Source organism: Entelurus aequoreus, linkage group LG18 (assembly GCF_033978785.1).
Source record: "Entelurus aequoreus isolate RoL-2023_Sb linkage group LG18, RoL_Eaeq_v1.1, whole genome shotgun sequence".
Taxonomy (NCBI): Eukaryota; Metazoa; Chordata; class Actinopteri; order Syngnathiformes; family Syngnathidae; genus Entelurus; species Entelurus aequoreus.
This window is the reverse complement of record NC_084748.1, coordinates 3,170,967-3,197,872: the sequence shown is the minus strand read 5'-3', so window position 1 is coordinate 3,197,872 and position 26,906 is coordinate 3,170,967. Positions and strand designations below refer to the sequence as shown.

The following is a 26,906-nucleotide window of genomic DNA, read 5'->3' as shown; positions in this document are numbered from 1 at the left end:
ATGTAATAAATCCACAAACTGCTATAAAATGGTATAAAATTGAGGTTAATATGTAGAGAAATGTCATATTTTTACACATTTTTCCAGGAGATTTCTCATATTATGAAATGCAGATGTTGATTGTCCTTTTAGACACGTAAAAAATGTGTTTGTGAAACATTAGTGCTGCACGTAACATGATGTCGCTACTGGTCCCATGCTTCCTAAAAAATTACGTTCAACAACTTTAAGCATGTCCAAACAACGGCCGGTGGGCAAAGTGAGGGTCGTCAGTTTGGCCTGCGAGACGTCACAGGTTTAATAAGAGTTCTGGCCTGTTGCATCGTCAAATAAACTTGAAATATCGAACACTCTGATTGGTGCAAGTTGGCAGGCTATCTTGTAGACAAAGTGAGTAAATCAGCTCAATGAACATGAATTGTGATTTGCAGTGAATACAGCACAGCATTACTTGTCTGACCCAATCCAAACAACCTTCCCTAGTCATAGCACACACAAAAAATGCAATCTTCACCAAAAGTCAACACATATGGTCGCACACAACACAACATGCTCGCTCAACTTTGTGGATATTATAAAAAATGTCCAAGCTCCAAAAACCATTCAAAATGATACCCTTTTACATCAATTACAATGCATGATGGGAAAAATGCAAAACACTCTTCACACTTATACATGTTTGGTGCATTTTAGCTGCTGGATATTTCTGATTGATTACCAAACTGTAAGGAGATCATCACGGGAGTAAACGAGGTAGGAGACAAACTTTGACAAGAAGTTAATTTCTGCATATTAAAGATAAAAAAATCTAAATATGTACTCACCCATTAATGTGCCGATGAGCAGGAAGGAGATTTAGCAGCTCTGCATGCAAGTCATCTTGTTTCTCCTTTCCTTTCTCCTTTCTTAATTATGACAATTTATCTCATAATTGACTTTTTATCTCCCAAATTTGACATTTTTATCTAATAATTATGACTTTTTAATGTCAACATTTTGACTTCATCTCATAATTATGACATTTTATCCCATAATTTACACTTTTTATCTCACAATTTTGACTATTTTATCTAATAATTATGACTCTTTAATGTCATAATTTTGACTTCATCTCGTAATTATGACATTTTATCTCATAATTTTGACTTCATCTCATAATTATGACATCTTGTCTTATAATTTTGACTTTTTATCTCACAATTTTGACTATTTTATCTAATCATTTTTACTTTGTCATAATTATGACATTTTATCTCATAATTTTGACTTTTTATCTCACAATTTTGACTATTTTATCTAACAATTATGACTCTTTAATGTCATAATTTTGACTTCATCTCGTAATTACGACATTTGATCTCATAATTTTGACTTTCTCATAATTATGACATTTTATCTCGTAATTTTTACTTTTTCATAATTATGACATTTTATCTCATAATTTTGACTTTTTATCTCACAATTTTGACTATTTTATCTAATAATTATGACTATGTCATAATTTTGACTTCATCTCGTAATTATGACAATCTCATAATTTTGACTTTCTTATAATTATGACATTTTATCTCAGAATTTTGACTTTCTCATAATTATGACATTTTATCTCAGAATTTAGACTTTTTTATCTAATAATTTTGACTTTCTCATAATTATGACATTTTATCTCATAATTTTGACTATTTTATCTCATAATTTTGACTATTTTATCTAATAATTATGACTCTTTAATGTCATAATTTTGACTTCATCTCGTAATTATGACATTTTATCTCATAATTGACTTTCTCATAATTATGACATTTTATCTAATAATTTTGACTTTTTGTCCAATAATCATGACTTTTTAATGTCATAATTGTGACATTTCATCTCATAATTTTGACTTTCCCATAATTATGACATTTGATCTCATAATTTTGACTTTTTATCTAATAATTATGACTTTTTAATGTCATAATTGTGACATTACATCTCATAATTTCGACTTTTATCTGATAATTACGCATATTTCACTGCGACTGTGTATCTCAATATTACGACTATTTATCTCAATATTACGACTACCGTAATTTCCGGACTATAAGCCGCTACTTTTTCCCCTCGTTCTGGTCCCTGCGGCTTATACAAGGGTGCGGCTTATATACGGCCTGTTCTTCTCCGACACCGACGAAGAGGATTTCGGTGGTTTTAGTACGCAGGAGGAAGACGATGACACAATGATTAAAGACTGACTTTTCATATACAGGTAGGCTGGTTATTTTGATAACGTACATGCGAGCACTTTGTATTACTTTGCACCGTTGTATTATTTGTACTCTGCACGAATGCTGTTCGCCATGTCAAAGATGTGAAAGTTTGATTGAATGATTGAAAGATTTATAGTTAATAAATGGGACGCTTTGCGTTCCCAAACAGTCATCTCTGTCCCGACAATCCCCTCCGTGGTAGCAGGAACCCCTATATACTACGCTAATTACACATCAAAACCCTGCGGCTTATAGTCGGGTGCGGCTTATATATGGAGCAATCTGTATTTTCCCCTAAATTTAGCTGGTGCGGCTTATAGTCAGGTGCGGCTTATAGTCCGGAAATTACGGTATTTATCTCATTATTACGACTATTTATCTCAATATTACGACTATTTATCTCAATATTACGACTATTTATCTCATTATTACGACTATTTATCTCAATATTACGACTATTTATCTCACTATTACGACTATTTATCTCAATATTACGACTATTTATCTCATTATTACGACTATTTATCTCAATATTACGACTATTTATCTCATTATTACGACTATTTATCTCAATATTACGACTATTTATCTCAATATTACGACTATTTATCTCATTATTACGACTATTTATCTCAATATTACGACTATTTATCTCATTATTACGACTATTTATCTCATTATTACGACTATTTATCTCAATATTACGACTATTTATCTCATTATTATGACTATTTATCTCAATATTACGACTATTTATCTCATTATTACGACTATTTATCTCAATATTACGACTATTTATCTCATTATTACGACTATTTATCTCAATATTACGACTATTTATCTCAATATTACGAATATTTATCTCATTATTACGACTATTTATCTCAATATTACGACTATTTATCTCATTATTACGACTATTTATCTCTATATTACGACTATTTATCTCATTATTACGACTATTTATCTCAAAATTACGACTATTTATCTCATTATTACGACTATTTATCTCATTATTACGACTATTTAACTCATAATTATGACTTTCTATTTCAGAATTTTGACTTACCATTACGGTATTTTTTCATTTTCTATTTTTTTAGCGTCGGAAGCAGGCTTCCATAGATTCAAGTTTGACTGTTGTGTAGAATTAGGCAAATTGTACACAACTTTGATTCTGTGTGTGTTTCAGGGGGCCTTACGTGGAGCAGAGAGGGACGGCGGGGCTAAAGCAGGAGTGGTTTACTAAATACTTCTCCTTCTGAGCATAACTCTTCAACAGTTCATTGCTTCTGCGACACACGAGGACGCTGTGTGCTCTCCACATACACACAAACACTCGTCTGGGAACTCCACCGATTTTTCACAAGGACACATCCAAATGGATTGTGGCGACGGGAAGTGACCACACAATGCTATCAGATCTCTGCTCAAAAGGGAAGAGACGCTCCAGTTGCATTGTTGGTAATGTAGTACTTTGACATAAGCTTGCATGGATTTACTGTATGTTTCTGGTTGTGTTGCACTGATTTTGTGGAGCATTGCAAATCGGTGGAGTTTTCCCAGAAAAGACCCGTGGGCTCATCACCAGCAAGGCCATCTCCAACATTGCCTCAAAGCTCAACCAAAAAGTGCTTCTCAAGAAAACAAAAAAGTGACAGAAAAAGAAACATCCGTGACCTCTTCTGGGCCTGGTGGATCTTGTTTGTGTAGTTTGAAATGTCTCCGTATGTGTTTGGTTTTTTTCTAAGGCAGTCTTCCTTTTTAAGTTTGCTTCAATATTATCACATGATTATTGAAAGCAAATATTTCCACGTCTTCAACTATGGAGGCATTCCACGTATCCAATCAAGATCCGCATCGATATCACACACACACACATGCACACACACTTCTCACCATACCAAAATGAAGCTTGTTTTGATGCAAAAATGTATGATAGTCTTAATGAACAAATTGAATAAATATTTTGTTTTTCTACTTGCTGCTTCTTTATGTACCGCTCAGTCCAAATGGAGCATGCTATCATGGACTGGATAAGCGCCCTTAACCTTAAAGGGAAATTGCACTTTTTTGGAGAATTTTTCCCATCATTCACAATCCTTATGTAAGACAGGAACACATTTTTTATGCACTCTAAGTCGTAAAATACGGCAAGCCCGAGGTGGCTAACAATAAAGATAATGGGTGTACAATATTCCGCATATAATGCATTCTAAAAACATCCAAAAAAAACGCCAACAATACTCCATTTACATCTCATGACCTGAATGAATATTAACCAAGTATTAGCAATACAGTGTTTCCCACACATTCATTTATTTGTGGCGGCCCGCCACAAAAGAATTAAGGCCGCCACAAAAATTTTTTTTTTTTTTTTTCCTGTCCAGCTTCTCAGGCAAATCATATAGTTGATGTAGATGCCCATATCGGCTGTTCAGATTTACTTTACAAAAGAGAAGTGTAGGATCAAGATTTTTGGAGCTCTTTGTTCAGTGGATCAGATGTTTGATGAAGCTCTGTGTCTATCTACCACCACTACTGTTTTCTGTTTATTTGTTACTGACTGTGGCAGGACACCTCTGCCTCTGTTTCACTTTATGTTGCTGGTAAATAATATGGTTGTAGTAGTAGGCTAAAGTTAAATTATTTAGTATGCACTAATTAAAGGGGCAGAGCTTTAAGAGACATTTTAGCTTTTATATTTTTATAAGATATATTTTTGGTAAGAACCACAATTAATAAATATATTTCAGTGAATAACTTGTTGTTCAAATCTGTATATAAATATGTACATAAAGTGTTGTAATTATATTGTAAAATGGATGGATGGACATTTAAAACAAAACTGTTATTATTAATTAGTAAGTATACATTTTTTTAGCCTTTTTAGAGAAAATCATACCATTGTAGTAAATTATGCAAATTACCCGATGATGTCATGGTGACCACGCCCATAGCCACGCCCCCACCGCCACAGGTATCTTGGCAGTTTATGGGAAACACTGCAATATTGTTATTACAAGCGCTAACGCAGACAAACTATTTTTAGTGTCGTCGTGATCACAGAGAGCTAACTATCTTATGCTGCTATATTGACATGTTGAGCTGCTGCATGGCCTCTGAGCTGGGGAAAGTTCATTCTAGATGATAAATCATGCCTCTCACCTGGATAGTAAAAGAAGGTTGTGGACATAAACCGACAAGTTGGTCAACTTTGACATCCAATTTAGACCCGGAGATGGCGAGAAAGACACAAAAACACGATAGTTTTTTTTGTTTTTTTTTTAATCCTGCGTGAGGTTTATGATTAATTCTTCATCAGAACGGGAAGATATAAACATCCTAGTGAGAGCAGACATTGTACAGTAAGTGATTATTTTCTTATGTTCATGTTACTATATGACATATATACTTACATCATGTATATATTACATGTTATTATGAATGTTACTATATGACATATACTTACATCATGTATATATTACATGTTATGAATGTTACTACATGACATATATACTTACATCAAGTACACATTACATGTTATTATGAATGTTACTACATGACATATATACTTACATCATGTATATATTACATGTTATTATGAATGTTACTACATGACATATATACTTACATCATGTATATATTACATGTTATTATGAATGTTACTACATGACATATATACTAACATCATGTACATATTATTATGAATGTTACTACATGACATATATACTTACATCATGTATACATTACATGTTATTATGAATGTTACTACATGACATATATACTTACAGCATGTATATATTACATGTTATTATGAATGTTACTACATGACATATATACTTACATCATGTATATATTACATGTTATTATGAATGTTACTACATGACATATATACTTACATCATGTATATATTACATGTTATTATGAATGTTACTACATGACATATATACTTACATCATGTATATATTACATGTTATTATGAATGTTACTACATGACATATATACTAACATCATGTACATATTATTATGAATGTTACTACATGACATATATACTTACATCATGTATACATTACATGTTATTATGAATGTTACTACATGACATATATACTTACAGCATGTATACATTACATGTTATTATGAATGTTACTACATGACATATATACTTACATCATGTATATATTACATGTTATTATGAATGTTACTACATGACATATATACTTACATCATGTATATATTACATGTTATTATGAATGTTACTACATGACATATATACTTACATCATGTATATATTACATGTTATTATGAATGTTACTACATGACATATATACTTACATCATGTATATATTACATGTTATTATGAATGTTACTATATGACATACTGTATATACTTACATAATGTATATATTACATGTTATGAATGTTACTACATGACATATATACTTACATCATGTATATATTACATGTTATTATGAATGTTACTACATGACATATATACTTACATCATGTATATATTACATGTTATTATGAATGTTACTATATGACATACTGTATATACTTACATAATGTATATATTACATGTTATGAATGTTACTACATGACATATATACTTACATCATGTATATATTACATGTTATTATGAATGTTACTACATGACATATATACTTACATCATGTATATATTACATGTTATTATGAATGTTACTATATGACATATATACTTACATCATGTATATATTACATGTTATGAATGTTACTACATGACATATATACTTACATCATGTATATATTACATGTTATGAATGTTACTATATTACATATATACTTACATCATGTATATATTACATGTTATTATAAATGTTACTATATTACATATATACTTAGGGTGTAAATAAAACGTTGATGGAGGTGTGTTTATAGGTGGAATAGAGTGTATCCCCATGGCTACATGGATAGCTGACTCTTGCTAGCGTTTATTTACGAGATAGAATGCATAAAAAAAAGAAAACCATATGTGTTCTTGTCTTACATAAGGATTGTGAATGATGAGCAAAATTGCCCCCAAAAAAGTGCAGTTCCCCTTTAACACCTACTGTATAATCCATACTGGTATTTTTAGAATTCAGCTTCTGAGGCAGGCTTTGTCATTCAAGCAGCAATAATAAACCCAAACAAACAATACAAAAGTAATGTGAGCGTTTAATGTTATTAAACATAATAAGTTGAAATAATTGACATGTCTAAGCAGACATTTAAAAAAGTGTTCCTACTGAAACAGGGGGCATGTTTGAAGTGCTTCAGTGGCACAACTGTACTGCAGGATGTTTTTATAGAAATGTGTCAGCTCTTTTTTTGTTTCCTTGGCGCCCCTCCCGCCCTTGTTGCGGTACCTCATGGCGAGCAGCTTGGAGCACAGGTAGTGGAGCCACAGCACGTTGGAATGAGGCTCGTAGCTGTTCCAGTCGTTACTGTGGTGGACAAAAACACGTTATCAGGACGTGGCGTATTGCAAGTGACTGTAGGAGATGTGGCCAATCACCGACCCGTTCTCCTCTCTCATCAACCGATAGATATCAAACTGGTAATCTCCTTGGCCCAAGAAGAGCTCCTCGTCATTTGAAATGTCACAAGATACTCTGAGACCATCTGGGGAGAGAGGAAGAGAGAGGCAATGCTAACGATAAAGACAAACTGTATAAATGAGCTTAACATGTCGACTTTTGTCTTATCTGACTTATAAATCTTGTTACAATGTTGGATACTCGTGTTAAACAATTTCAAATGATAAAATTCATGCAATTTAACGTGAGCTTTCATGCCGTTTAGTTTTTGCATTCTGGTTATGTTGTGATGTCATAGCGAGGTGGACATACTGTTTAGACAGGGCTCGAATTTAACCACGGCAACTGCGGCAAAAGCCACGACCGCCCTCGTCATTTTCCGTAATGCCCTAAAAAATTGACCAACATCAGCGGCAAGAACATGCCGTGACCGCCTTTGACGTTTTACTTGTTAATGGATGAGGGATGTAACAATAAACAGTATAATGATAATTCACGTTAGTAATACGTCTAATTTTTTAATTACCGAAAAACCGTCATTTATTAATGCATTTTATGCAACAGGAAGTCAGGCGCATGCGCACTAGCGTTGTTTGGCTTGATAATCATGGCGGACTAACTACATGGACTTTGCTCAGGAGATTTCCCCTCGGAGTAAACGGAGCCAAGTGCTTCGTTTAACGTAATTTTTCCTCGTTTCCCGCTGTGCGTTCAAGAGCGCACTGCTGTGTTTAGATGGAGACAAGTGTGGACAATATTTTCCCCCACACTAAAAGTATACAGCCAAGGAGAAAACTATTTGATGTTGCTTTTATTTTCTCAACACAGCGTCCATCAGCTGCTGTGACAGAGTTAACGATGTGAGGAAACATGCAGCAGGTGATGTGTCGTGAACCTCGTCGCAACTTGTTTATAAAGTCTTTACTTTGTTGACTGGGATGTTCACACCTCCTTTATTTAAGTGCAAATTGTATCAGTGTTCAAGTAACATCTATAGAGGCTTTGCAGCTGACGTCATCAGCCACGTGACATTAGCTTGGCGGCCATCTTTCCGGTCACCAGTTCAGTGCCCGTCAACGACTCACGCACGCTTTCTTGTTAGATCTGCTGCTATTTGAGCTTGGAACCGAAAGAGGCGATTTAAAAGAGGCAATTTCAGCCACTTCAGTCATTAAAGCTGAGTTTATATATACTTTTCGAAACGAGTGACGTAAGCGCGCATCCGCGTCAGGGGGTGCATTCTACGGCAGGGGTGCGTTTTTAGGAACAACACCTGAAACCTGCTGTGCTGTTGGATGTAGCAATAGACGAGGCGATAAACCAAATCTTAGCTTCTATAGATTCCCGGCAAACATCAAAAACGCGATAAATGGATTGCGGCGATTTGTCGTGAACGATGGAAACCTACGATTTACACAAGGATATGCAATGAACACTTCATATCAGGTATATAACTATTTACCCCTGATTTGTTTCACAAAATGTGAAATAATACAATATGGGATGATACAAATATGATTGTTGAAAATGCTGGGTGCATTTTTAGAAAGGCAGCAAGAGCAGCAAGGCAGCTTAACAATGTGAGTTTTCATTAGAATCACTTCAGTAGTTTTTTCACAATCACACTGTTACTGCCACGCGGGTTTGTAAACAGACAGTAGGCTCTTCTGTGTGTGCTTTTTCCTTACCTTGGTCATGAGAAGAAATCGATTCTTGTTTGGAATCTGCCATATCAGCCCATCATGCACAAAACCTGTTGTAAAATACTTGTAGGCATCCAGACTCTTGTATGCCTTAAGGTCCTTTCCAGTGTACGGAGATGGTGAATCGACGAGGTAATTATAAATGTCTGGATATGAGAGATCATGCAGGTCGGCTGTTGCAAAATGCTCAGGTGATTTTAGCATGCTTCTCGGTAAAAGGTACGGATCCGTTGTGCCAACAAGGTTCAACTTCTCTCGGTAACGTTTCTTGGACTCTCCATCCAAATGCACAACTTCATTGGATAGCAAATCAGCCATAATTCGGATGAAATCGGTGAAAATGTAGCGCAGAAATCAAACTGTACGAACACGTAGGAACGAGCTGACCGGTTGACCGGCAAGATGGCGGCGTAACACAAAGTCACGTGATAAAACCACGTGACTGCAAAGCCTCTATACTAGCTAAAATTCTTTGTCATCTCATCCAACTGTGTATTCGATGTGAGAACTTGTGAGGCTTTCAACTCACCAATTTCCAGTCGGGAGAGAGAGTAGTCGATGATGCGGACGAGCACCCCTCTGGTTTCCATAGAGTGGGCTGTTCCGTTCAGGAGGAAGTTCCCCGTCTTGTCTTTTGTTGTTTTAACCAAGACGTTGCCCCAGTGGAGATCCCTTTATAAAAATAAAAAAATTAAAAACAGCACAGATTGAGAGAACCTAAAAAATTCAATAACATATCCAACAACATAATGTATGTAGAAGCAGTAGATTGATATTTTAAAGAATCTTTCCAACGATCCTACCAACTTTGCCCCTAGTGGAGGTCAAGTACTACGACAGTTACCAACATGGATCCATAATCAAGTTGCGGTAGAAGGGTTAAAGAGGAGTGTCGTTGTGGCTTGTGCAGCCCTTTGAGACACTTGTGATTAAGGGCTATATGAATAAACTTTGATTGATGATTGATGAGTACCTATGTTCAAAGTGCAGCTGCTGCTCAGCCACAGCCAAGGCGGCGGTCACCTGATGAAGGACACTCTTTGCCACGGCCAACGACGACAGCTTAAAGACAAAAGACGTGGGCAGGTTCAAGTCAATCTTTAGCGACAGTATGTTATTCGCACCGTAGAAGCACAAAATGAACCTGCACAAAACACAACACACAGATGACGTTACGATGTGTGCCTACCGTTCCGTTGCTGTTCTCTAGGTCCACGCCGCCAAACTCAAACTCCAGGATGATAAATAACTGGTCCTTTTGGAAGAAATCTACACAAAGCAAAGGGGAAACTATGAAATACTGATTAGTCATGAAAAGGAGTCTATAATGTGGGTTGATGACTAGTCATTCATATACTGTATATTATTGTGTACTTGTGGGAAGAAATACCGGGTCTGTCGTTCTCAGAGCCCTTTTTCTGATCGAAGGTGTCCCAAGCCTTGAGGAACTCTGGAGGGTAGCAGCCTCGGACGCAGTGAAGACTACAAGGTACAATCAGATCTCGTCAAAAAAAAGAAACTGGACAATTATGGCAAAAATAATACAATTAGTTTGATTGATTACGTAATCATGATCATTCACTTATTTGAAAACATGAGTATTTATTGTACCAGCAAAACTGAACTTAAAAAAACGGGGTATAAATTAGTAACGAATAAAATAGAATAGAATAGAAAGTACTTTATTGATCCCCGGGGGAAATTCAGCACCACAGTTCGCTCACAATAAACAAACACTTAGGTACTTTTTACATGTGAATAATATAAATACAGTCTATTATACAGCATTATTCACAAGTAAATAACATAAATACAGTCTATTATAAAGCATTATTCACATGTGAATAATATAAATACAGTCTATTATACAGCATTATTCACATGTGAATAATATAAATACAGTCTATTATACAGCATTATTCACATGTGAATAATATAAATACAGTCTATTATACAGCATTATTCACATGTGAATAACATAAATACAGTCTATTATACAGCATTATTCACGTGTGAATAATATAAATACAGTCTATTATACAGCATTATTCACATGTCAATAATATAAATACAGTCTATTATACAGTATTATTCACATGTGAATAATATAAATACAGTCTATTATACAGCATTATTCACATGTGAATAACATAAATACAGTCTATTATACAGCATTATTCACATGTGAATAATATAAATACAGTCTATTATACAGCATTATTCACGTGTGAATAATATAAACACAGTCTATTATACAGCATTATTCACGTGTGAATAATATAAATACAGTCTATTATACAGAATTATTCACGTGTGAATAATATAAATACAGTCTATTATACAGCATTATTCATGTGTGAATAATATAAATACAGTCTATTATACAGCATTATTCACATGTGAATAATATAAATACAGTCTATTGTACAGCATTATTCACGTGTGAATAATATAAATACAGTCTATTATACAGCATTATTCACGTGTGAATAATATAAATACAGTCTATTATACAGCATTATTCACGTGTGAATAATATAAATACAGTCTATTATACAGCATTATTCACATGTGAATAATATAAATACAGTCTATTGTACAGCATTATTCACGTGTGAATAATATAAATACAGTCTATTGTACAGCATTATTCACATGTGAATAATATAAATACAGTCTATTATACAGCATTATTCGCATGTGAATAATATAAATACAGTCTATTATACAGCATTATTCACATGTGAATAATATAAATACAGTCTATTATACAGCATTATTCACATGTGAATAACATAAATACAGTCTATTATACATCATTATTCACGTGTGAATAATATAAATACAGTCTATTATACATTCAAATACAGTCAAAAAGGAACATATGTATTATACAGTCTGATGGCTGTCGGTATGAAGGACTTCCTGTGTCGTTCCGACGATAATAATTAAAATAATAATAATAGCAATAACAATACATTTTAATAACAATAGAAATATAAAAAACAATAACATTTAGTTTTTCCGTTTTGTCATGACTTTTTTGTTGAGTTTAGTGATTATTGATTAGGCATACTAGCTTTTGTCAAATAAAAAATAGCAACCCTAGTGACATCCCAAACTTCTAAAGTTAAAGTTAAAGTACCAATGATTGTCACACACACACTAGGTGTGGCGAAATTATTCTCTGCATTTGACCCATCACCCTTGATCACCCCCTGGGAGGTGAGGGGAGCAGTGAGGAGCAGTGCACCTCCTCTATTTCACCGTCACAAGCTCCGCTGCCCATTAAGCTTTTTTTTTTTTGACAGTCATAATCGTGAGAAACCAAAATGGAAATGGAAATCAAAATTGGAATAATTGTCCAGCCCCAGTCAGCAAGTGTACAGACTTACTCTTTGAGTCCAATGAAGCCGCTGGTCTGGTTCTGCTGTTTGTCCTTCAGGCTGCTCAGCTCCCTGCAACAGTGCATGTTTGTTTGTAAGATCATAGACTTCAGTATTCCAGCAGTGTGAGCAATGATTGAAGCACACAGTGAAAGGTGGAGCGACTGTATGGGAATAAGTGAATCATTACTTGGAGATGATAATCTCATGGAGAATCTCCCCTAATGTCTTCTGGTCTTCTTCATTCACCTTCTCACTGCCCTCCACTGGAATGACCTATAAGGACATGGACCACAGTCTGTATTAGAGATCGATCCATAGGTTTATTTCAGGGCCGATACCGATACAGACTATTAGCTGTCAAAGAGGCCGATAACTAATATTTGGGGCCAATATTCATGTGCAGTAAAAGTTACTTAAACATGAATAGTACCGTATTTTCTGGACCATAGGGCACACCCGATTATAAGGCACATTAAAGGGATCATATTATTATTTGTTTCTAAATGTAAAAGACTTCCTTGTGGTCTACAAAACATGTAATGGTGGTCCTTTGCTCAAAATGTTGCATCGATGATGTTTTACACATCATTTCCAAGTCGCTTTCTGATAGTCGCTTCAGGATGCGCCGTTTTGTGGGCAGGTCTTATTTACGTGCCTCCACTTCGACAGCGTCATCTTTGTTGTAGCGGTGTAGCGTGCGAGGACGGGAGTGGAAGAAGTGTCAAAAGGTGGAGCTAACTGTTTTAATGACATTCAGACTTTACTTCAATCAATAACGGAGCAGCGTTTCCTCATCCGTGGCTCACTAGTGCAACAACAACGCCCGAAATGTGTCCCGTGACCGGAACTCTCTAATAACTAAATTTCCTTGGGTGAATAATGTAAACTCACTACACCGGTATGTTTTAGTGCTTTCATGGTGAGTTCACTGACAGATATAAGTAAGAACTTTACACTACTTTATATTAGAAATGGCAAGAAGATAGAAAAAAAGAAGAAGATTATCGACTACGGTGTCGGCACGGACTACAAAGGCCAGTTCTATGATTAACTACATTTCTCCATAAAATAGATAAACAGCTCTGATCAATTTCAATATTACTTAAAAGAAAACTGATTTTTTTTTTAAATACAATTTTACTCAAATACTGAATAAAGTCAAATAAGGCAACAAAATAAATGTCCCACACTTCTCTTTTCTAAAGTAAATGTGTACAGCAGATATAGATCATCTACATCAACTATATGATTTCCCTGATTGGGTGGACAGGACAGATTTTTTTTTTAAATTGATATATTTTTCTAATCAATTAAGAATTGTTACAAATAAAAATTGTGATAAATTAAAACAAAATGTTTTACACCCCTATTAATTACTGCTATCATATGTGTATATATTTTATCTGCTGTACGTCAAATTGACAAAAATCGGCGTCGAAAATCGGCCCAGTCAATAATCGATCTATCTCTAGTCCTGGGGTCACCAACGTGGTGCCCGCGGGCACCAGGTAGCCCGTAAGGACCAGATGAGTAGCCCGCTGGCCTGTTCTAAAAATAGCTCAAATAGCAGCACTTACCAGTGAGCTGCCTCTATTTTTTAAATTGTATTTATTTACTAGCAAGCTGGTCTCGCTTTGCCCGACATTTTTAATTCTAAGAGAGACAAAACTCAAATAGAATTTGAAAATCCAAGAAAATATTTTAAAGACTTGGTCTTCACTTGTTTAAATAAATTCATTAATTTTTTTTACTTTGCTTCTTATAACTTTCAGAAAGACAATTTTACAGAAAAAATACAACCTTAAAAATGATTTTAGGATTTTTAAACACATATACCTTTTTACCTTTTAAATTCCTTCCTCTTCTTTCCTGACAATTTAAATCAATGTTCAAGTAATTTATTTTTTTTATTGTAAAGAATAATAAATACATTTTAATTTAATTCTTCATTTTAGCTTCTGTTTTTTCGACGAAGAATATTTGTGAAATATTTCTTCAAACTTATTATGATTAAAATTCAAAAAAAATATTCTGGCAAATCTAGAAAATCTGTAGAATCAAATTTAAATCTTATTTCAAAGTCTTTTGAATTTCTTTTAAAAATTTTGTTCTGGAAGATCTAGAAGAAATAATGATTTGTCTTTGTTAGAAATATAGCTTGGTCCAATTTGTTATATATTCTAACAAAGTGTAGATTGGATTTTAAGCTATTTAAAACATGTCATCAAAATTCTAAAATTAATCTTAATCAGGAAAAATTACTAATGATGTTCCATAAATTCTTTTTTTAATTTTTTCAAAAAGATTCAAATTAGCTAGTTTTTCTCTTCTTTTTTTCGGTAGAATTTTGAATTTTAAAGAGTCGAAATTGAAGATAAACTATGTTTCAAAATTTAATTGTCATTTGTTTCGTGTTTTCTCCTCTTTTAAACCGTTCAAGTAAGTGTAAATATCATTAATTATTAATAATAACAGAGTTAAAGGTAAATTGAGCAAATTGGATATTATTTCTGGCAATTTATTTAAGTGTGTATCAAACTGGTAGCCCTTCGCATTAATCACTACCCAAGAAGTAGCTCTTGCTTTCAAAAAGGTTGGTGACCCCTGCTCTAGTCTATATGAGCGATTAAAGAAATAGGATACAGTAAATGCCTTTATTGTACATACTAAGATGTATGTATTTATTTGTGTATTACTTCATCCCAATGAAAAATACGCTAAAAACAAGTTATATAACACAAATACAAGCACTTTATCCAATTTCACTTCATTTAGTTTAAATGTTCTTATGATAATAGGTTGTTTTTTAATCAACACAATGCATCTTTATCCTTCACAACATTGACTACAAGTCATCCGGATGAAACACAAAATCTAATCACTTAATACACTGGTGTCAAACTCAAGGCCCGGGGGCCGAATGTGGCCCACCTTGTTATTTTATGTGGCCCGCGAAAGCCTGGAAATAATATCTGTTAATAAAATGCTTAATCTTGTCTTACTAAATATATTTGTTCTTTCCCTTTTGACATTAAAAATCATGTACTGCATGCAATTGCATAACTTCAAAATCAAAATATTATATTGTCATGTATTTCCAAAATATTTTTTGTTAAAATAAAGATAAATACTGTACTTAAATATCTGCTTGACTTACGATTTCAAAACAAATTACCGGTATCAAATTGTAGACTGTAAAATTGACAATAGATTTTACGGTTAAATTCCGCCGACTGAGTTTATTTTACCGTAAAATCAACTTTTGTACTGTTTTTTTTTTTCCATGTACAGTAAAACACTAAAACATAAAAAACAAAAAACATTCAAACAAAAAGATTTTACGGTAAAAACAAAACAAAACTGGTAACTCTGTTGCTTGAATTTTACCGCTAAAAACAGTGCTATTGTTTTTCCATTCCATTCCATTTATTACATATTTTTATATGCTGTAAAAAAAACTGCTTTTACTGTAAAATTCTGGTACTGAGCTGCCAGTTTTTAAAGTAAAATTTTAATAATTTTTTTTGCAGTTTATGTAAAAAAAAAAATTGTTAATGTATTATATATATATATACATATATATATACACACACACATGTGTATTCATATATTACTCATTGTTAAAAGCGGCCCTCTGAGGGCAACCATAGTTTGACACCCCTGACTTAATACATAACCAATTTTTGACATTTCCTGAAAGCTTTCACCAAGTTATTAATTATGTTGCTAGCAAGCTAACCAACACAGGGGTCACTAACGTAGCCCGTAAGGACCAGATGAGTAGCCCGCTGGCCTGTTCTAAAAATAGCTCAAATAGCAGCACTTACCAGTGAGCTGCCTCTATTTTTTAAATTGTATTTATTTACTAGCAAGCTGGTCTCGCTTTGCTCGACATTTTGAATTCTAAGAGAGACAAAACTCAAATAGAATTTGAAAATCCAAGAAAATATTTTAAAGACTTGGTCTTCACTTGTTTAAATAAATTCATTTTTTTTTACTTTGCTTCTTATAACTTTCAGAAAGACAATTTTAGAGAAAAAAATACAACCTTAAAAATGATTTTAGGATTTTTAAACACATATACCTTTTTACCTTTTAAATTCCTTCCTCTTCTTTCCTGACAATTTAAACCAATGTTCAAGTAAATTTATTTTTTATTGTAAAGAATAATAAATACATTTTAATTTAATTCTTCATTTTAGCTTCTGTTTTTTCGACGAAGAATATTTGTAAAATATTTCTTCAAACTTATTATGATTAAAATTCAAAAAAAATTATTCTGGCAAATCTAGAAAATCTGTAGAATCAAATTTAAATCTTATTTCAAAGCCTTTTTAATTTCTTTGAAAAAATAATGATTTGTCTTTGTTACAAATATAGCTTGGTCCAATTTGTTATATATTCTAACAAAGTGCAGATTGGATTTTAACCTATTTAAAACATGTCATCACATTTCTAAAATTAATCTTAATCAGGAAAAATTACTAATGATGTTCCATAAATTATTTTTTTAAATTTTTTCAAAAAGATTCGAATTAGCTAGTTTTTCTCTTCTTTGTTTTGGTTGAATTTTGAATTTTAAAGAGTCGAAATTGAAGATAGACTATGTTTCAAAATGTAATTGTCATTTTTTTGTGTTTTCTCCTCTTTTAAACCATTCAATTAAGTGTAAATATCATTAATTATTAATAATAACAGAGTTAAAGGTAAATTGAGCAAATTGGCTATTTCTGGCAATATATTTAAGTGTGTATCAAACTGGTAGCCCTTCGCATTAATCAGTACCCAAGAAGTAGCTCTTGGTTTCAAAAAGGTTGGTGACCCCTGAACCAACATATTAAAAAGCTAACGAACATATAACTGAAGTGACGCCCAACCTTGGCGATCACATATGAATGTGATGTGTGCACACGTACTTTGAGCGCAACCACCTCTCCGGAGGCGTTGCTGGTGGAGAAGACCTCACCAAAGGTACCCTCCCCAATCTTGACACACTGTTTCATGCGTGGTGGGGAAATACACTCCGTCCAAGACAGGGGGCCCGGCTGGCCGCACTCTGCGTACACTTTCTCTGCATCGGACAGATCTGCGTCGGACATGAGCTGGAGGAAGCAGAAAGCGAGAAGTGTGCGTGTCATTCATTCTGGACAGCAGGGCTGCACAAATCTGGAAAAACCGCGAGGATAACAATTTTAATGCTTGGAAATTCAGCCAGGACAACTTTTTTCATACGCACATGCTTACGTTTGATAGACATTTTAATGGGAGGTCCAGGAAAAACAGTTGGTTAAAATATAACTGCAAACCTTGAAGAAATGTAATCACTTGTCAATAAAGCACAAATAATAGGCTATATGTATCAATTCATACTCCAACGTCCACCTCATGTTTTCCCATGATCACAAACACACCGTCTGTGCCTGAAAGGTGATTGGCGGAGAATGAGGAAGTAATAATAATAATTAGAGATGTCCGATAATATCGGCCTGCCGATATTATCGGCCGATATATGCGTTAAAATGTAATATCGGAAATTATCGGTATCGTTTTTTTTATTATCGGTATCGTTTTTTTATTTTTTTTATTAAATCAACATAAAAAACACAAGATACACTTACAACTAGTGCACCAACCCAAAAAACCTCCCTCCCCCATTTACACTCATTCACACAAAAGGGTTGTTTCTTTCTGTTATTAATATTCTGGTTCCTACATTATATATCAAAATATATCAATACAGTCTGCAATGGATACAGTCCGTAAGCACACATGATTGTGCGTGCTGCTGCTCCACTAATAGTACTAACCTTTAACAGTTAATTTTAGTAATTTTCATTCATTACTAGTTTCTATGTAACTGTTTTTATATTGTTGTACTTATTTTACTAATTTTTTTAAAAAGTACCTTATCTTCAATTTTAAACTCCTTTTATTTGTTTTTAAATGTCTAAACAACCTCGCGCCAACATATCTCTCCGACCTCCTTCAGCCTTACTGCCCCACCCGATCCCTAAGATCAGCCGATCAGCCGCTACTGACGGTCCCGGACACAAGGCTGAAGCTTAGAGGTGACAGAGCTTTCGCCGCTGCTGCTCCCAAGCTCTGGAACGACCTACCTCTTAGTGTTAGACAAGCCTCCTTTCTTCCTGTTTTTAAATCTCTCTTAAAAACATACTTTTATTCCATGGCTTTTAACACTGAGTGATACCCATCCTGCAATGGCACCCCATAATACACCTGCTGTGAACCTGTTTTTATATTTTATTTTTTTATTTTTTTATCGTGTTCTGTTTGTGATGTGTTGTGTTTGCTCGGTTCTCGTATTATTTTTAACCTGCCCATTGTACAGCACTTTGGCTACCCCTGTGGTAAATTTTAAATGTGCTTTATAAATAAAGTTGATTTGATTTGATTTGACTTATCTTCACCATACCTGGTTGTCCAAATTAGGCATAATAATGTGTTAATTCCACGACTGCATATATCGGTTGATATCGGTATCGGTTGATATCGGTATCGGTAATTAAAGAGTTGGACAATATCGGAATATCGGATATCGGCAAAAAGCCATTATCGGACATCCCTAATAATAATAATAGATTTTATTTGTAAAAGCACTTCACATTGAGCAAACAACCTCAAAGTGCTGCAGTGTATTAAAAAAATAAAAAGATAATACAAATAAAAACTAGAACAGCCTAATAGCTAGAACTAGCACGCATGTATCTAAAAAAAGGTTTTTTTTTTAAAAGAAGGGTTTTTAAGCCTTTTTTAAAAGCATCCACAGTCTGTGGTGCCCTCAGGTGGTCAGGGAGAGCGTTCCACAGACTGGGAGCGGCGGAGCAGAAAGCCCGGTCTCAAAGTGTTGTTGTGTGTCCGGGGAAGCGCAGACTCACCAGACGAAAGTGTTTACACGATGCGTGCAGAGTACAAAAAATGTTGACCGGTTGGAATTTTGCCGTTTGTGATCATAAGATTGTTAATTTTAGTTTAAAAATAGCGCCAGACTTTGTGATTTCTTCTGGGGGGTACAATATATTATATTACTTTCAATTATTTTCAAGTAAAAGCAGAAAAAAAAATATTTTCAAAGTGTGGCGGTAATAAAAATGCCATAGCGGCGCACCACATTCAATTTAATTAAGGGGCAACCCTGGATCTACATATGAGGAAAGGCATCACAGTAAATATGCCAGAATTAGCTAAAAGAGCTAAATTTAATCTGTTTAGTTTTTTGAACATTACTTTTTTTTTTTTTTTTACAAAATCCAATTTAGATCTGTTTTAAAAAATAACTCACTTGATAATAATTGACGTAAGATGCAGTGCCATTCAAACTACTCGTTATTGATTAAATAAAAATGAAACTTGTTATGAATTATCTGTCATTTGTATTTGTTGGTTTCTTTAAAAAGTGGGGGGGGGGCTACTTATATAGCCCTAAATCACGAGTGTCTCAAAGGGCTGCACAAGCCACAACGACATCCTCGGCTCAGATCCCACATCAGGGCAAGGAAAAACTCAACCCCTGGGCGACCGGTGCAATGGACGTCGAGCGGATCTAACATAATAGTGTGAGAGTCCAGTCCATAGTGGATCTAACATAATAGTGTGAGAGTCCAGTCCATAGTGGATATAACATAATATTGTGAGATTCCAGTCCATAGTGTATCTAGCATAATATTGTGAGAGTCCAGTCCATAGTGGATCTAGCATAATATTGTGAGAGTCCAGTCCATAGTGGATCTAACATAATATTGTGAGAGTCCAGTCCATAGTAGATCTAGCATAATATTGTGAGAGTCCAGTCCATAGTGAATCTAACATAATAGTGTGAGAGTCCAGTCCATAGTGGATCTAACATAATAGTGTGAGAGTCCAGTCCATAGTGGACCTAACATAATATTGTGAGAGTCCAGTCCATAGTGGATCTAACATACTGTAATAGTGTGAGAGTCCAGTCCATAGTGGATCTAGCATAATATTGTGAGAGTCCAGTCCATAGTGGATCTAGCATAATATTGTGAGAGTCCAGTCCATAGTGGATCTAACATAATAGTGTGAGTCCAAACCATAGTGGATCTAACATAATAGTGAGAGTCCAGTCCATAGTGGATCTAGCATAATATTGTGAGAGTCCAGTCCATAGTGGATCTAACATAATAGTGAGAGTCCAGTCCATAGTGGATCTAGCATAATATTGTGAGAGTCCAGTCCATAGTGGATCTAACATAATAGTGTGAGTCCAAACCATAGTGGATCTAACATAATAGTGAGAGTCCAGTCTATAGTGGATCTAGCATAATATTGTGAGAGTCCAGTCCATAGTGGATCTAACCTAATAGTGAGAGTCCAGTCCATAGTGGATCTAGCATAATATTGTGAGAGTCCAGTCCATAGTGGATCTAACATAATATTGTGAGAGTCCAGTCCATAGTGGATCTAACATAATAGTGTGAGTCCAAACCATAGTGGATCTAACATAATAGTGAGAGTCCAGTCCATAGTGGATCTAGCATAATATTGTGAGAGTCCAGTCCATAGTGGATCTAACATAACAGTGAGAGTCTAGTCCATAGTGGATCTCAATCAATCAATCAATCAATCAATGTTTATTCTAACATAATAGTGAGAGTCCAGTCCATAGTGGATCTAGCATAATAGTGTGAGTCCAGTCCATAGTGGATCTAACATAATAGTGTGAGTCCAGTCCATAGTGGATCTAACATAATATTGTGAGAGTCCAGTCCATAGTAGATCTAGCATAATATTGTGAGAGTCCAGTCCATAGTGAATCTAACATAATAGTGTGAGAGTCCAGTCCATAGTGGATCTAACATAATAGTGTGAGAGTCCAGTCCATAGTGGACCTAACATAATATTGTGAGAGTCCAGTCCATAGTGGATCTAACATAATAGTTAGAGTCCAGTCCATAGTGGAACTAACATAATAGTGAGAGTCCAGTCCATAGTGGATCTAACATACTGTAATAGTGTGAGAGTCCAGTCCATAGTGGATCTAGCATAATATTGTGAGAGTCCAGTCCATAGTGGATCTAGCATAATATTGTGAGAGTCCAGTCCATAGTGGATCTGACATAATAGTGTGAGTCCAAACCATAGTGGATCTAACATAATAGTGAGAGTCCAGTCCATAGTGGATCTAGCATAATATTGTGAGAGTCCAGTCCATAGTGGATCTAACATAATAGTGAGAGTCCAGTCCATAGTGGATCTAGCATAATATTGTGAGAGTTCAGTCCATAGTGGATCTAACATAATATTGTGAGAGTCCAGTCCATAGTGGATCTAACATAATAGTGTGAGTCCAAACCATAGTGGATCTAACATAATAGTGAGAGTCCAGTCTATAGTGGATCTAGCATAATATTGTGAGAGTCCAGTCCATAGTGGATCTAACCTAATAGTGAGAGTCCAGTCCATAGTGGATCTAGCATAATATTGTGAGAGTCCAGTCCATAGTGGATCTAACATAATATTGTGAGAGTCCAGTCCATAGTGGATCTAACATAATAGTGTGAGTCCAAACCATAGTGGATCTAACATAATAGTGAGAGTCCAGTCCATAGTGGATCTAGCATAATATTGTGAGAGTCCAGTCCATAGTGGATCTAACATAACAGTGAGAGTCTAGTCCATAGTGGATCTCAATCAATCAATCAATCAATCAATGTTTATTCTAACATAATAGTGAGAGTCCAGTCCATAGTGGATCTAGCATAATAGTGTGAGTCCAGTCCATAGTGGATCTAACATAATAGTGTGAGTCCAGTCCATAGTGGATCTAGCATAATAGTGTGAGTCCAGTCCATAGTGGATCTAACATAATACTGTGAGTCCAGTCCATAGTGGATCTAACATAATAGTGAGAGTCTAGTCCATAGTGGATCTAACATAATAGTGAGAGTCCAGTCCATAGTGGATCTAACATAATAGTGAGAGTCCAGTCCATAGTGGATCTAACATAATATTGTGAGAGTCCAGTCCATAGTGGATCTAACATAATAGTGTGAGTCCAAACCATAGTGGATCTAACATAATAGTGAGAGTCCAGTCCATAGTGGATCTAGCATAATATTGTGAGAGTCCAGTCCATAGTGGATCTAACATAATAGTGAGAGTCTAGTCCATAGTGGATCTCAATCAATCAATCAATGTTTATTCTAACATAATAGTGAGAGTCCAGTCCATAGTGGATCTAACATAATAGTGAGAGTCTAGTCCATAGTGGATCCAACATAATAGTGGGAGTCCAAACCATAGTGGATCTAACATAATAGTGAGAGTCCAGTCCATAGTGGATCTAGCATAATATTGTGAGAGTCCAGTCCATAGTGGATCTAACATAATAGTGAGAGTCTAGTCCATAGTGGATCTCAATCAATCAATCAATGTTTATTCTAACATAATAGTGAGAGTCCAGTCCATAGTGGATCTAGCATAATAGTGTGAGTCCAGTCCATAGTGGATCTAACATAATAGTGAGAGTCCAGTCCATAGTGGATCTAACATAATAGTGAGAGTCTAGTCCATAGTGGATCTAACATAATAGTGAGAGTCTAGTCCATAGTGGATCTAACATAATAGTGAGAGTCCAGTCCATAGTGGATCTAACATAATAGTGAGAGTCCAGTCCATAGTGGATCTAACATAATAGTGAGAGTCTAGTCCATAGTGGATCTAACATAATAGTGTGAGTCCAGTCCATAGTGGATCTAACATAATAGTGAGAGTCCAGTCCATAGTGGGGCCAGCAGGAGACCATCTCGAGCGGAGACAGGTCAGCTTTGTGATTTTATCTGTGAAAAGCGCTTTATAAATAAAATGTACTTACTTACTTACTTACATGTTGGCAGGTCTGAAATAGAAACATTGAAAATACTGTATCAAGTCAAAACCCTGGCACGCTCGCTCACTTGACAGTACATTCGTGCATGTAATAAAAAAGACTTGTGAAAAGTGAATTCATTATTGTGATCAGTCCCCGCATGAGCTGATGAATGATAGCCAGAGAAGCTCGCTGGTTGTGTGGAGCGCCAGCGGGTAGAACTAGAGCGGCACAACCCACTCACTGTAAAAGAAAGTGTCAGCCAGCATGCCAACGGCCGCGTTTTTTTGTGATGCAGCTCGTCAAGTAAAACAAAAGGAAAACGGTCATTTGGATATTAGGTCGAAGATTGAAATAAATCAAGATGGCAGCACTACTGGATAAGGCTTGTTTGGATGTGGATTGGCTCTGTTGTGCCAAAGTCTTACCTGGCTGATATCTGATGACACTGGACTTTTGTGACTGCTCGGCGTGACCATCACTGAAAGAGAGGGGCGGTTTGAAACGAGCCTGGGGGCACAGTTACCCGAGCACATTGGAGGGTCTACCTTTGCGGTGAACGGAGAGCGCGGACTTGAGACGATTCCAATACAGGGTGTGCGGCGTGAAGTCCGTCAGCAGCGACGAGAGGTTGAGTGGACATGTTCTCACCGGGGTGGAGAAATTATTTGTATGCCCGAGAAGCTCCTGCACACAAGAACATACCGAGTTAGTCAAGAAAGCTCAGACAGAAACCCCAAGAAGAATAGTAAAAGTAAAGTTCATGGCCATACAGGAAGTGGGGTTTTAAAGATTTGCATTTTTAACGTTGAAAATTTTCAGAATAATTTTTCATTTTTAACCCAAAAATGTATATTTTGTTGTTTTCTTACTGTACCGAAAATGAACCGAACCGTGACCTCTAAACCGAGGTACGTACCGAACCGAAATGTTTGTGTACCGTTACACCCCTACCTACAACCCATCACATACTAAAGCCGAAAAAAAAGCGTACTACTCGCAAAAATGAGTAAAAAACAAAAGTCTATGGAGAGCTTTTTTTGCAAAAGGAAAAGGCCAGGGGCTCCCACTAATTCAGCGTTATGGTGAGTTTATATGTATTGATTCCCGGGCGTGTTACCGCTGCTGCCCACTGCTCCCCTCACCTCCCAGGGGGTGAACAAGGGGATAGGTCAAATGCAGAGGACAAATTTCACCACACCTAGCGTGTGTGTGTGTGTGACAATCATTGATACTTTAACTTTAACTTAACTTTTCATGCACTTATTTGCTGTATTAATCTGCCACATGTGGAAGGTCGGTCGGTAATTCCTACATTAAACCGGTCCCTGGTGCAAAAAAGTTGGGGACCCCTGAATTAGAGTATAGGACAAGGGTGTCCAAACCTTTTCTACTGAGTGCCGCACAATAAAAATTCAAAGTATGATACGTTTCATTTTCAAAACCAATACAATGTATAGATTTTTTCCCCCTTTAGGGCTCCCTTCAAGTTTGGTCCCAGGGACCCGGGAAGGTCTCAGCCAGAAAAAAAAAAAGAAAAAAAAGTGTTATATTGTACTTTTTTTAACGCTTGAATCTCTGGATCAGCTTCAGATCTGTTGATATAAATATTTTTATGTTTTATGCCCTTTTTGTTAAAGAAAACATTTTGTGTGTTTTTATGGCAAACACGAAATATGCAATAGTTTCCTCAAACAAACAAAAAAGATAAAGTTACATGTTATATTTGATGTGAGGTAATTGGAGCCTTAAATAGGTCAACAATTCATAACATTGCTTTTGATGCATTATTATTTTTTGAGCAATGAAAGTATAAAACATACCCCACTAAAATTCCTTAGGGATCCAAAAGGATTAAAAATAAGTAAAACATTATTTTTGATTTCATTTTACTTTTAAACTTCAAATGTCTAGATCAGGGGTCACCAACGTGGTGCCCGCGGGCACCAGGTAGCCCGTAAGGACCAGATGAGTCGCCCGCTGGCCTGTTCTAAAAATAGCTCTAATAGCAGCACTTACCAGTGAGCTGCCTATATTTTTTTAAATTTTATTTATTTACTAGCAAGCTGGTCTCGCTTTGCTCGACATTTTTAATTCTAAGAGAGACAAAACTCAAATAGAATTTGAAAATCCAAGAAAATATTTTAAAGACTTGGTCTTCACTTGTTTAAATAAATTCATTATTTTTTTTACTTTACTTCTTATAACTTTCAGAAAGACAATTTTACAGAAAAAATACAACCTTAAAAATGATTTTAGGATTTTTAAACACATATACCTTTTTACCTTTTAAATTCCTTCCTCTTCTTTCCTGACAATTTAAATCAATGTTCAAGTAAATTTATTTTTTATTGTAAAGAATAATAAATAGATTTTAATTTAATTCTTCATTTTAGCTTCTGTTTTTTCGACGAAGAATATTTGTGAAATATTTCTTCAAACTTATTATGATTAAAATTCAAAAAAATTATTCTGGCAAATCTACAAAATCTGTAGAATCAAATTTAAATCTTATTTCAAAGTCTTTTGAATTTCTTTGAAAAAATTTTGTTCTGGAAAATCTAGAAGAAATAATGATTTGTCTTTGTTAGAAATATAGCTTGGTCCAATTTGTTATATATTCTAACAAAGTGCAGATTGGATTTTAACCTATTTAAAACATGTCATCAAAATTCTAAAATTAATCTTAATCAGGAAAAATTACTAATGATGTTCCATAAATTATTTTTTTAATTTTTTCAAAAAGATTCGAATTAGCTAGTTTTTCTCTTCTTTTTTTCGGTTGAATTTTGAATTTTAAAGAGTCGAAATTGAAGATAAACTATGTTTCAAAATTTAATTGTCATTTTTTTGTGTTTTCTCCTCTTTTAAACCATTCAATTAAGTGTAAATATCCATCCATCCATCCATTTTCTACCGCTTATTTCCTTCGGGGTCGCGGGGGGCGCTGGAGCCTATCTCAGCTACAATCGGGCGGAAGGCGGGGTACACCCTGGACAAGTCGCCACCTCATCGCAGGGCCAACGCAGATAGAGAGACAACATTCACACTCACATTCACACACTAGGGCCAATTTTAGTGTTGCCAATCAGCCTATCCCCAGGTGCATGTCTTTTGGAGGTGGGAGGAAGCCGGAGTACCCGGAGGGAACCCACG

General features: G+C 35.1%; 2 protein-coding genes across 3 annotated transcripts in view; one reads left to right on the top strand and one right to left on the bottom strand.

The window, feature by feature from the left end:
* The window catches only part of fam184b (family with sequence similarity 184 member B), a 62,401-nt gene extending 58,205 nt beyond the window's left edge, over positions 1-4,196 (top strand). For both annotated transcript variants that reach the window (XM_062026300.1, XM_062026299.1), the window contains exon 18: positions 3,442-4,196. In XM_062026300.1, the coding sequence (XP_061882284.1) occupies positions 3,442-3,514 (73 nt within the window). In that variant the 3' untranslated portion in view covers positions 3,515-4,196. The remainder of the gene's footprint in view (positions 1-3,441) is intronic.
* Positions 4,197-7,429: 3,233 nt separating this feature from the next.
* Positions 7,430-26,906, bottom strand: part of haspin (histone H3 associated protein kinase) — a 32,179-nt gene continuing 12,702 nt past the window's right edge. The window contains exons 6-16 of the mRNA XM_062025989.1: positions 24,299-24,437; positions 24,179-24,231; positions 17,818-18,003; positions 13,089-13,174; positions 12,908-12,970; positions 10,903-10,994; positions 10,702-10,781; positions 10,486-10,574; positions 10,042-10,184; positions 7,792-7,894; positions 7,430-7,716 (exon numbers count right to left, since the gene is read on the bottom strand). Coding sequence (XP_061881973.1) covers positions 7,515-7,716; positions 7,792-7,894; positions 10,042-10,184; positions 10,486-10,574; positions 10,702-10,781; positions 10,903-10,994; positions 12,908-12,970; positions 13,089-13,174; positions 17,818-18,003; positions 24,179-24,231; positions 24,299-24,437 — 1,236 coding nt within the window. The 3' untranslated portion in view covers positions 7,430-7,514. The remainder of the gene's footprint in view (positions 7,717-7,791; positions 7,895-10,041; positions 10,185-10,485; positions 10,575-10,701; positions 10,782-10,902; positions 10,995-12,907; positions 12,971-13,088; positions 13,175-17,817; positions 18,004-24,178; positions 24,232-24,298; positions 24,438-26,906) is intronic.